This window comes from Vulpes vulpes, chromosome 2 (assembly GCF_048418805.1).
Source record: "Vulpes vulpes isolate BD-2025 chromosome 2, VulVul3, whole genome shotgun sequence".
Lineage (NCBI taxonomy): Eukaryota > Metazoa > Chordata > Mammalia > Carnivora > Canidae > Vulpes > Vulpes vulpes.
The window spans coordinates 889,551-900,893 of record NC_132781.1 but is presented as its reverse complement, the minus strand read 5'-3'; the positions used below and the strand labels follow the sequence as shown (position 1 = coordinate 900,893).

Genomic DNA, 11,343 nt, shown 5'->3' with positions numbered 1-11,343 from the left:
AGGGAGAAGCAGGGTACCTGCAGGGAGCCCGATGTGGGACTCGATCCCAGGACCCTGGGATCACACCCTGAGCCGAAGGCAGAGCCACCCCAGGTCTCAAGGACAGGTTTTCTTTTTTTCTTTTTTTAAATTTTTATTCTTTTATTTTTTTTATTTTTTTTATGATAGTCACACAGAGAGAGAGAGAGAGGCAGAGACACAGGCAGAGGGAGAAGCAGGCTCCATGCACCGGAAGCCCGACGTGGGACTCGATCCCGGGTCTCCAGGATCGCACCCTGGGCCAAAGGCAGGCGCCAAACCGCTGCGCCACCAGGGATCCCTCAAGGACAGGTTTTCAAAGGAAGAGAGGGAACGGGAGAAGGGAAGTTACCTTGTTTCAGGCAAGGCGGCCTCCCGGGGGGAGCGGGGTTTCTCAGTTTGCTTCTGAGCGCTGCCGGGCCGTGCCCAGGTCCACTGGGTCAGGGGTCCCTGTCTTCAGTGACTGCAGTTTGGGCTGATGGTTTTGAGCAACACTAACGGATACACCTGGGGGCCTTGGGGCCTCGGCAAAGGGTGGTGAACCGGTCACTGCAATCGAGGCCATCAACAGGCCCACCCCCTGCACAGGCGTCCTGGTGGCTCGGCTGTCCCTGGACCTCACTCCTCTTGCCTGGATCCCCCGTGTCAGTTCTGTGCAGGGGAAGCATCCAGAGCAGGCTCCCCCTGGGTTTGGGGCCGCCTGGTCTCTCATCTCCCTCACTGGGAACCCTCCTCAGACTTTCCTTGACCTTTATGACCTTGACGTTTCTGAAGACTGCAGGTCAGTTCTTTTTTTTGTTCTTTCTTTCTTTGAGAGACCGCAGGCAGGGGGCGTGGGGAGGAGGAGGGAGGAAGCAGGCTCCCCGCGGAGCAGGGAGCCCAACGATAGGACCCCGGGATCATGACCTGAGCCACTTGAGCCCCCGGGGTGCCCCAGAGGTCAGTTCTTTGGTAGGAAGTCCCTCAGCTGGGCCTGCCCCGTGTTCCGTCGTGAGTAGACACTGTGTCTCCGTCAGGGGCGGCGGGGAGAGGCCCGGGTCTCAGGGATGGAAGGTGGTGGGACCGGGGTGTCGGCTCTGACCACCGCAGGCGCAGCGTCGTCCTCCCGCTTCCATCTGTCCTCAGCGCCTCGGCAAGTGTCCCCTGTGGCCGCGCTGTCTCCGAGGCGCTGGAGAGGACTCGGGTCTGGGCCCCGCGGGCTGTCCACCCACCCAGGGGGACGGGCCACAGCATGTCTGACTTCACTTCCAGGTAAGGCCGCCCTGGCACCGGAGCTGGGGCGGGAGCGGGACGGGAGGGAGAAGCGCCTGCGTGGACGCCCGCCGGCCCGGCCCCCGCCCTCTGACTGCGCCCAGCTCTGCGGCCCAGCGCGGTGGCCACACGTGGTCCTGGGGGACCGGCGCCCCGCTGGCCCTCGCCGCCCCCGCCCCGCCGCTCTCTGGGGCAGAGGAGCCACCGTGACCTTCCCTCCCCGCCTTGTGGAGGAGCAGCCGCCCGCATCCGCCCTTTGGGCCCTTTGTGCCCGTGGCTTTGCAGGCGGTGGGCGGCAGCGGCCGTGCATCCCGGTGCCCCCCGATGCCCGAGGGCGGAGGCCTACGCCTGGCTGCCCTCTCCACTCTGTGTGCCCTCTGCCCTCGGCGCCGCTCCCAGCCCGTTGTCCCGCGCGGAGTCCCGCACACCCGTCCCTGAAGTCGCGCTGCTACTTGGCCCAGCGGACAGATGGACGGACGGACGGATGGACCGCTGGGCGAGCGGCCAGAGCTGCCGGGGCCTGTGCGGCAGGACGATGCAGCCCGGCCGCCGCGGCCTCTCGGCGGAGGGACGCTGGGCTCCCCGCACTGGGTGCAAAGTACGACCCCGCAACCCGCCCCAGTGTGCCCTCGGTGCTTCAGTGGTTGGTGCTGCTGCTTTCACACAGTGTCCCTGGGGCCCAAGCGGTCCCCTGGCACCGTCACTCGGGGTGGCACTGAGCGTGCGTCTGCAGAAGCTCAGCGCTTCCAGGACTATTGAGGACACTTTCGGGTCCCTTGTGCAGGCCTTGTGCTGGGACTGCCCCTTCCCCTGTGTCTCTGCGCCAGGAGAAGCAGCCAGCACAGCCCGCCGCCCCTGTCCCCTGCCCCCCCCCCCCCCCCCCGCCGTCCCTGCCGTCCCCACATGCCCAATATTCCCGTCCCCCCTCCCACCACCCCCCTGCTGCGGAGCGGTGCGCAGCTGCGGGCTCAGGAACGCAGACACCACGGGGCACAGCCCACCGTGCGCAGCAAAGCAGGCTGCTGCCAGCCCCGGGCCCAGCCTCCTGTGGGGTCCCAGCCGCTGCCAGCGTCTGTGTGAGCCTGGGACCCAGAGGCCACGGGGGCAGGGCCAGGGCCTGCGGATGCGCACAGGTGCCAACATGCACCCCCCCAGCGGCCGGGGCACAGGGCAGCCCCACGGCCTCCCGCAGCCTCCCGCGAGCCCCTGCCTCCCCCTACGCGCGCCCCCACCCCAGGGCCTCTCACGGGCTCATCACCGTCTCCTAAAGGAGGGTATTGGCTCCTCACTGCACAGCATGAGGAACCACGTCCAGCTTGTGCTCTGCGCTTGGATTGCGTGTGCTGGACCCAGAGGGAAGGGGACCATGAAACAGGCCGCAGGAAGGGTGTGACCCGGCTGGCAGGAGCCCGCGGCAGGGGTGGGGAGCAGTCGCTCAGCTGCACTGCGTGGGCGTCCCTGGCCAAACCCCCGAGGGAGAAGGGCGGGCCGGCGGGGTCTGGCCCTGGCCTCTGGCCCTGGGTTCGTGACTCTGAGCCTCTGCAACGTCCCTCCTGACGAGCATCTCGGTGTACGGGGCCTCACTGTGGGTAGTCTGGGGGCTGATTTATGCGGGGGGGGGAGGGCTGCCCGGGATGGGCACCTGTGGGGAGGGCGGTAGTCTGCGGGCCGGCGGCCACACAGCCAGTGGGCGAGCGAGCGCCCCAAGCCCCCGGCACCAGGACAGGCAAGCTTCCCGGGTTGGCAGCATGTGCTCAGTGTCACAGGCCAGGGCTCCGAGGGGAAGAGACCGTGGGACGGCCCCCCACCCCGCCAGGTGCCACCCTGTCTCTCCCTTTGGTGGTTTTCTGATTCCATTTGCTGTAATAAAACTGTGATCCTAAATGCAGCACCTTCTGGGCTTCTGTGGATTGCTCTAGTGACTTACGGAAGCTAAGGGTGGCCCTGGGACCCCTGACCTCGCCACCGCTGTCGGAGATGGGGCTGGTCTCCTGGGGATGATGCTTCCCTGGGCTACAGTTTCTTTTCTTTTTTCTTTTCTTTTCTTTTCTTTTCTTTTCTTTTCTTTTCTTTTCTTTTCTTTCTTTTCTTTTCTTCTTTTCTTTTCTTTTTTCTTTTTTCTTTTCTTTTCTTTTAAAGATTTTATTTATTTATTCATCAGAGACACAGGCAGAAGGAGAAGCAGGCTCCATGCAGGGAGCCCGATGCAGGACTTGATCCTAGGTCTCCAGGATCACACCCCAGGCGGAAGGCAGCGCTAAACCTCGGAGCCACTGGGGCTGCCCCAGGCTGCAGTTTCTAAGCCCTGTTGCCACAGGCCAGACCCGCGCTGCAATCACAAGCCCGGGAACCCCAGGGCCCTGACATGGGGAAGCCTCCCCCACGCCCCCCCCCCGGGCCCGGGGCCAGCTGTGCAGCCTCCGCCACCTCGCCACCTCGTGGCTGCACCCTCTGGAACTTGGTCCTCGCAGCAGGTGGCGTGGGGGCTCTCAGAGCAGGCCTGGGAGTGACGGGCCTTGCTTCCCCCTGCAGCCGCGCTGAGCCTCCCGGTCCCACCTGCACTTAGCGCCCAGGTGAGTCGGGGAGCAGCAGGCTATGTGCTGGGTCCCCACAAACCGCCTGGCCTCTCTAAACTTTCCAGTGACCGCCCGTGGTTCCCAGTCCTTCTCACCTCCTCTTCTCTCCACAGACCCCTCACGCCGACCCTCTTCCCCCTGAGCTGACAGCCTGCCTCCTCCAGTGCTGCCCCCGGCCCCCCGCCCCCCGCCCTCTGCTCCCAGCACCCCCTCAGCCCCCCCCCCTACTATGGCTCCTGTCTGCTCTCACTTGCAGAAAAACACCTGCAGAGAGAAGCTGTTCTCAGCAGCTCCTTCCCCAGGAGACCCTGTGCGTGAGCCCCCTGTGTGCAGCCCTAGTGGCCCCCCAGGCCCTGCCTCACGGCCTGCCCGCTGCACAGGCCCAGGGGTTGCCAGGGAGGGCAGCCCAGCACACGCTTGCCACAGAGCTGGGCCAGGGCAGCAGGGCAGGGAGGACAGTGGGCAGGGCGCCGAGGCCCCGAGGACTCTGGCTTCTCATGCGGCAGGTGCTGGCAGGTGGGGGGGGTGGGGTGGGGGGAGGCCCGGGTGCCCAGAAACCCCACGTGAAAGACCTGGCTGCACCTGGACAAAGGTCCTCCCAAGCCTCTGGAGCAAACTTCTCAACTTCTCAGGTTCCCTCCTTAAGAGGGAGGGAGGTTTTAAGTACTTTTCCTGTTTCTCAGGACAAGGAGAGTGCACTTGAGCAGACCTGCCTGAAACTGGCAGCCACACCCCACAGGGGACACTTGAGCAGGATGTTGTGGGGATGCCGCCTAGAAACTTCTGTGACCGGGAGGTGTGGACAGGCAGGGTCGCATGACTGTACTCTGTGTCCCTCCAGAAGGTGGTGAGGCGGGGAGGGCGCTGGTGGGCACGGCGCCTGGAAACCACCACCACCTCCCAAGCAAGGGCGCTTCGGTGCCAGGAGGGCCGAGGGACAGGGGCTGCCCTGTGCTGTTCACACTGAGCGAGTGGCTTCTCTCGGAGCAGCCGCCTCTGCCGGGCCCCGTCACCACCCAGGCCCGGAGCCTGCGCTGTTTTAGGCCTTTCCTCATGCTCCACTGGCCTCCTCGGCCCACCAGGACTCGCTGGCTCCGCTCCACGAGCTCCACGAGCTCCACGAGGGTCTGCCTGCGTCCGTTTCCCGTCCCCCAGGCCAGCCCACCTGCACTCTCCCAGCCCAGCTCTCAGCCCTGCTGCTCCTGCGTGTTGCTGGGAGAGGCCCGGGCTCCCTCCCCGCTGGCCGCTGCCTGCTTGGCTCTCTGCTCCCTCACCGTCTGGGCTTCTGGGCCCAGGAAGCCAGGCTGGGATGTCAGCTTCTCTGGGGGTCGCCCCTCTGGGTTCTTGCACCCCAGGTGACCCCAGGGCTGACGTGACAGCCTGAACCCCAGGAGGACAGGTGTGCCGTCCACCACTGTCTCCCTGGCACCTGGCAGAGACTGTGCTTCCAACCGTGTCTGTGGAGTGAGGAATGAGTGAACGAACGAACGAACGGCACATTCGTTGTTTTTTTTAAAGATTTTTTTATTTTAGAGAGAGTGAGAGCGGGGTGGCAGGGAGCAGGGAGGAGCAGAGAGAGAGAGACTCCTGCTGAGCAAGTAGCCTGACACGACCTCGAGGTCATGACCTGAGCCAAAACCCAGAATCAGACACTCAGCCAACCCAGGCGCCCTTGACCGGCACATTCTAGAACAACGGGGAGCCGACTTGTGGCTACAAAGACTGCAGGCTGTGCAGAGAACCTGTGGCTCAGCGGTCACAAGGTAAGAATCACCGTGGAGACGTCGTCCTCCTCTCCTGGCCTGTGCCCAGGACGGGCGGAGGTGCTGTCACTCTTAATAGGATGTGATCAAGAAAGCTCTGTTGACAATGACACAGCACCGTGAATCCTGAAGTGGAGACAAGCAGGACACAAACCCCCCAGAGCAACATCAGGATGAGGGCAGCACAGGGGGGCTTCCTGGAGGGGGCAGGAGAGCAGGCACCGCAGAGAGGAAGCACAACAGGACCCTAGGAGGGAGAGAAAGTCTGTCGAGGTCACCAGACGCAGGCCAGCACTCCTTCACCGCTCGTGGGCGCACGTGCACGCAGGGACACACACAGGCACACACGCGTGTGCGCCCACGGATGCACGGGCAGGTGCACATAGGAAATGGGCACAATACCCACGTAGGTGTGCACATGCCAGCACATGCATGTGCACACGCAGCTGCACGGCACACACAGGCACACGTGTGGGAGGACACGTGTACACACGTCTGACGGCGGGAGGGGGCCCCGGGCCCCCAGGCTCGGCCGCATCTCGGCCCGGCGGTCAGTGCGGCTCTGCACGGCTGGGTCGGGGCTGTCAGGATCCCGCGGGGCCGGATCGCACCTGACGCCGGGAGCTCTGAGTACACCCGTGGGTGAGGACGGGGCGCTCGCCCCTCCAGGGGACGCCAGGGGCACCTCGACATTGTATTTTGTTTTCTTCTGGACAGTGAGGGGCTTGAAAAGACTGAAGACCTTCGAGGTCTCATCGCCCGGGCCACCATGTCGGTCCTGGTTCCAGAGGACCCGGGAGCAGCACGTCCGCGCCCTGTCGTCAGGCCCTGTGGGACCGCGGCCCGTCCGGGGTGGGCCCTTACCCCGCGGCTGCGCCCGAGCCTGGCCCCTGCTGAGCCGCTGGCAGCCTCAGGGAGACCCCTGCCTCCACCATCTCCGGAAGGCCCTGACCCCACCCGGGCCGGGCGGCGTCTGGCCTCTCGGGAGCTCACTGCCTGGCAGCCTGGTGCGGGCCCAGGTGCGCGAGGGGACACTTGGGTGTCAGGGTCACTTGCCCGGAGGCTCCCAGGGCCTGGGCCGGAGCCGCCCTCCGACTGCTGACAGCGTCTCTGCTGGGCTCAGGCCTGAGGCCCCTGCACCCAGGACACTGGGGCGATGCAGAAGGGACAAGGGGTAGACCCGGAGGGCCTGCGGACAGATGTCCCCGGAGGCTGAGGAGCTCCTGCCCGAGGCTCGGAGGCGGCGCGGCTGTAAGGGGATGCCCGGGGGAGAGCCACGGGGGAGAACCTCGGGGGAGAGCCACGGGGGGGGGGGGGGGGGGGGCGGAGAGCCTCGGGGGAGAGCCATGGGGCTGCCCCCTGAGGGGAGGGCCAGGGCTGCCGAGGTCCCTGGGCCCACCCGTGCCCCCGGGACTTGACCCCAGCCTGCAGCTCCGCCGCTTGGCCACTCTAGGGTCCTGGGGACCTTTCTGGGAGGAAGTACCTCCTCCCAAAGCCGCACGTTTGGCAGCTTTTCTCCTTTCTCCCAGGCGAGGGAAACGGGGGACAGGCTGGGGGCCCCGGGGCCCTGGGTGTGGCTTCAAGCTGCTTATTGATTTATGTACTTAGGAGGCTGCAGCCCAGCGTGGAGCCCGACGCGGGGCTGGAACTCACGAACCCGAGATCAAGACCCGAGCTGAGATGCAGAGTGGGACGTTCGGCTGAGTCCCCCAGGCGCCCCTCAGGTTCTTACACGAGCCCCTCAGAGAGGTGCCCACCTTCCGGGGTCCAGGCAGCCTGGGCCTTGTCCTGAGCGCGGCTGGGAAAGTGGCCTCAGGCGGTTGGGGGCCCAGAGCTGGGAGGGAAGTGGCCGGGGCTCTGCGGCTGTGGGAGGGGGCAGGGAAGCCCACCTGCCCGGCTGGGTGGGGGGCGAGGCCTGGGGTGCGGAGCAGGGCCCTGGGCCCGGCGAAGCCACCTGGAGGGTGCGTCTGGGTGTGGGCGTGGGAACCGAGCTCCGTGTGCCCCTGCCGAGCGGCCAGGACGCCGTGGGGACCCCCCTCGCCGCGGTGACTCCCCGCAACTGAGCTTTCCGAATGCGGTGCTGGTGTCCTCTCCTCCGAGGAGACACGAGACCGCGCCGCGGCGTGTGCGTGCCAGGGGCCCCGAGCGCGGCGGCCGGCCCTGTGCTTTTCCCTGCTTCCTCCTCCGCCTTTCTCCTTCCCTTTGTTCTCCTTCCAGAACCTGTCCGGGGGCTGCAGGCCGGCGCCACATTCCGGGTAGGAAAACGTTGGGCCGCGAGCGCGGTGGTTCACGCTGGCTGAAAACCGGAGTTTGTGTCTCTCGTGATAACAGGTAACAGGTGCTTTGTGAGAAGCCGGCGCCGGCTCCTCTCCAGTCCCTCCAGTCGGCTCAGTCACCGGTCGAGGGCACTCACCGAACCCAGGGCCGCTCCACACTTGCGGAGGCGACTGTGTGTCCCCTCCGGGCTGGGGCGCTGAGCCTCTGTGCTCATCACACTCTCTTCTCTCCGCCTCCCTTTTACCGGGTGACGAGGAAAGCACAGGCGGTGAGCCCCAAGGGGAGACGCGCCCCGGGTTCCTGACCCTTGCCAGCACCTTGTGATGGGAGCAAACGCATGTCGGGCGGGGGCTTAGCCCTTTCTGTGCCACTGCCAGACCCGTCCTGGCTAATGCTCCAAGCTGGCTTTTTTTTTTTTTTAAGTAAAAACAAACCAATTAATAAATTAATTCTAGCACGATTTGTTTAAAAGACTTTTCCTTGTTGGATTGCTCTGGGGGCTCTCCCGGGACCCCCGTGACGGTGCACCCGTGCACCTGTGTCCGCCCCAGGGTAGACACTGTCTCCCTTCTGTAGCTTCAGTGGGTCCTGACGGTCGGCTCTGGGAGTCCTTCAACTCTGTGCTTTTCTAAGATCCCGTGTGCTTAGCGCTTCCATACAATGGGTTTTTTTTTTTTTTAAGGTTTTAAAAATATTTTATTTATTTATTCATGTGGGACACAGAGAGAGGCAGAGACACAGGCAGAGGGAGAAGCAGGCTCCCTGCGAGGACCCCGACGTGAGACTCTATCCCAAGACCCCAGGGTCATGCCCTGGGCCGGAGGCAGACGCTCAACCGCTGAGCCCCCCCCGGGCGCCCCTCATACAAAGTTTAGATTCAGCTTTTTTGAAATGTATCTGCCTGGCGTTGGTGCCAGAGTCACACTGACCTCACAGACGAGGGCCCAGGCCTCTCCTTACCCATGCTCCCGAACACTTGCTCATGTTCTTCCCTCTTTGAACGTTGGATAGAATTTGCCAGTGAAACCACCTGATGGTGGATATGTCTTCGTGGGAACGTTTCCATTCATTTGCTGAAATTATGTAATAAATTGGGCTGTTCCAGTCTTGAATCTCATCTTGGCTCCCTGTCTAAACAACATCTTTATTGAGACATTATTTGCATCAGGAAGTGCACGGTGTTACAGTGTACAGTTGAGTGGTTTTCATTATATTCTCAGAGTTGTGTAACCACCACTATCTAATCCCAAAATAAGGTTAATCCCTGTTATTCACGGTGGGACGAAGTCGCCACAAATACCAAGTGGGCTAATGCAGGAGCATTGCTCTTAGAGGACGTGCGTGCATGCGCTCATGCGACCTCATGCAACATACACAATAACCCTGGAAATTGAAAAACAATTCATTCTAGTAGATTCTGTTTGTTTTACAGAAGAGAAAACGAGGTTCTGACATGTTCCGAGAACTTGCCTGAGGCGGCCCTGCCCACAGGTGCGGGAGTGGGGATTCGCACCCCAGCCCCGGCCCCGAGCCCCCCCACCCGCCTTCATCTCGGAGGCAGGGCCCCACGTCGCTGGGTTTGTGCAAATATTTGCACGTCTTCCAATGACCAGGAAAACAAGAAGTGCTGATCTTGATTAAAACATTATTAAGGGGGCAAATTTGCAAACATAGGATCTTCAAATGGGGCCCAAGGGTGCTTTCGTCACCCCAAGGAGGCCCCCCCATCATCAGCCGCTCCCCGCCCCCCACCCCCAGTCGTCCTCAGCAGCTGGCCTGCCCTGTGCCCTCCGTCCCTCTAGTACTGGCCTGGGGGTGTGTCCTGATGCTTATTAAAGACTCGTTCAAAACACGCTAGATGGAGGTCCAAGTGCTCACAATTTAATTTTTAAATTTAATTCACACAATTTTAATGTTTTCTGATTATGCATCTAGTACATGTGTGTTACAAGACACACTTTGTTATGTGTAAAATACCATAAAGGGGAAAGAGAAAAATGCATTTTACCCTTTTTGCATTTTTTTCAGAGACAATAACATTTTGGTGTTTCTTTCCAGGCTTTTTTTTTTTCTCTCTGAAAAACCACTGAACCAGCCGCCGTGGCAGCCCGCGCAGCTGCAGGAAGCCGGCCAGTCTCGCCTCCCCTCGGAGGGCGGGTGCCCGGGGGTCCGGACGACGGTTCCCCCGGACCCGACGAGGGGGTCGGGCCCCTCAGGTGGCCAGGCTAGGGCTCCAGCAGTTTGGGCCGATCTAACGCCGGCCCGGGCCTGCGCTCTGGGGGCCCAGGACACGGAGGTCCGCGTCGGGCTCCGGCAGGGTCAGCGGCCGCGAGGTCCGGGGATGTGCGTGGGCCCAGCCCCCGAGCCGGACGGTGCCCACCACTGCCGCAGCCCCTCCCAAGGGACCCGTGCCCCAGCCGACCTGCTGCTTCGGGGTCTGGCTGCTGCCCGCTCCGCCCGCCCCTGGGCCCCGAGCCCCCCGCCCGTCCCCCCTCGTCCCCCGCCCCCCGCCCCGTGGGGTCCGCTGCGCGAGGGCTGCCGGACGATCGGCCCCGGAGGCCCCGGGTGCGGGGCTGGGGGCGGCTGGCGGAGGCCGGGCGAGGATGCCGTGTGCCCCGCGTCGAGCAGCGCCCGTGGCTGTGGCGTGGCCTGCAGGCCTGGGTCCGTGGACGTGAGCCCGGCCCCGAACAGGAGAAGGAGAAGCGGAGCGGGGCCTGAGAGGCTGAGGCGGTGCACACGGAGCGTCTCTTCCGGGAGGCACCTGGCCGAGCCCGAGTGGACCCGCTGGGGGGACCTGGCCTGTGGGGGACCCGTCGGGTCAGCACCCCAGACCCCAGGCGCAGCAAGGGCCTCCTGGAGACTCGGGAGGGAGGGATGGGGACCCTGGGGCCGCGGGGGGAGCATCACGCAAACCCACATCCACGCGAGGCGGGGTGCAGACCACGTGCGGGGGCGCCCACAGCTGACCCGGGGCTGAGACCGGTGCCTATTTCTGTCACGATCCCTCTGCTGCCGCCGTCATGTTTCTTTTTTTTTAAGATTTATTTATGTGTTCTTGAGAGACACAGAGAGAGGCAGAGACACAGGCAGGGGGAGAAGCAGGCTCCTGCGGGGAGCCCGACGTGGGACTCGATCCCGGGACCCGGGGTCACGCCCTGGGCCCAAGGCAGACGCTCCACCGCTGAGCCCCCTGCAGCCCTCTGCAGCAAGTTTTGAGGACGCCCTCCAGGTGCGTCCCTCCAGGTGGATCGGGTGAGGTGGCGACTCGCTGGGTTGGACCTCCCCTAGCACCCCCCACTCCGCCCTGACAGTCTGGGGCCCTCTGGGGACCTGACGCTCGGCAGAAGCAGCCTCTGCTTGACTCCAGGCGACTTTCGGGTGCATCTTCCTCCGGCCGAGTCACACCACCGAATCACACCCGGAAACCAGTGCACGCTGACTCCAAGCTGCATCTCTGG

At 63.7% G+C, this 11,343-nt stretch overlaps 1 protein-coding gene and 1 long non-coding RNA gene across 3 annotated transcripts; both read left to right on the top strand.

Moving 5' to 3' along the window:
* The first annotated feature begins 516 nt into the window (after window positions 1-516).
* LOC112920912 (uncharacterized) lies at window positions 517-3,157 on the top strand. Its single transcript, XM_072745677.1, has 3 exons — window positions 517-799; window positions 1,108-1,269; window positions 1,555-3,157. Exons 2-3 carry the CDS (start codon window positions 1,250-1,252, stop codon window positions 2,660-2,662), a joined length of 1,128 nt encoding a protein of 375 aa, XP_072601778.1. The 5' UTR covers window positions 517-799; window positions 1,108-1,249; the 3' UTR covers window positions 2,663-3,157.
* A 3,563-nt stretch (window positions 3,158-6,720) lies between these two features.
* On the top strand, window positions 6,721-9,006 carry LOC112920913 (uncharacterized). Of its 2 annotated transcripts, none has more exons than XR_011999252.1 (4): window positions 6,721-6,859; window positions 7,217-7,332; window positions 7,826-7,939; window positions 8,609-9,006. It is a non-coding gene; the product is annotated as an uncharacterized lncRNA (long non-coding RNA). The 2 variants fall into 2 exon arrangements; XR_011999251.1 differs by having other exon boundaries at window positions 8,568-8,667.
* Window positions 9,007-11,343: the final 2,337 nt, after the last annotated feature.

What these genes read in the sequence shown, in the direction of transcription:
- LOC112920912 (XM_072745677.1), top strand. Translation starts at nt 1,250, where the DNA reads ATGTCTGACTTCACTTCCAG. An exon ending in ATGTCTGACTTCACTTCCAG is followed by an intron (nt 1,270 to 1,554) that starts GTAAGGCCGCCC and finishes GTGGCTTTGCAG; the next exon opens with GCGGTGGGCGGCAGCGGCCG.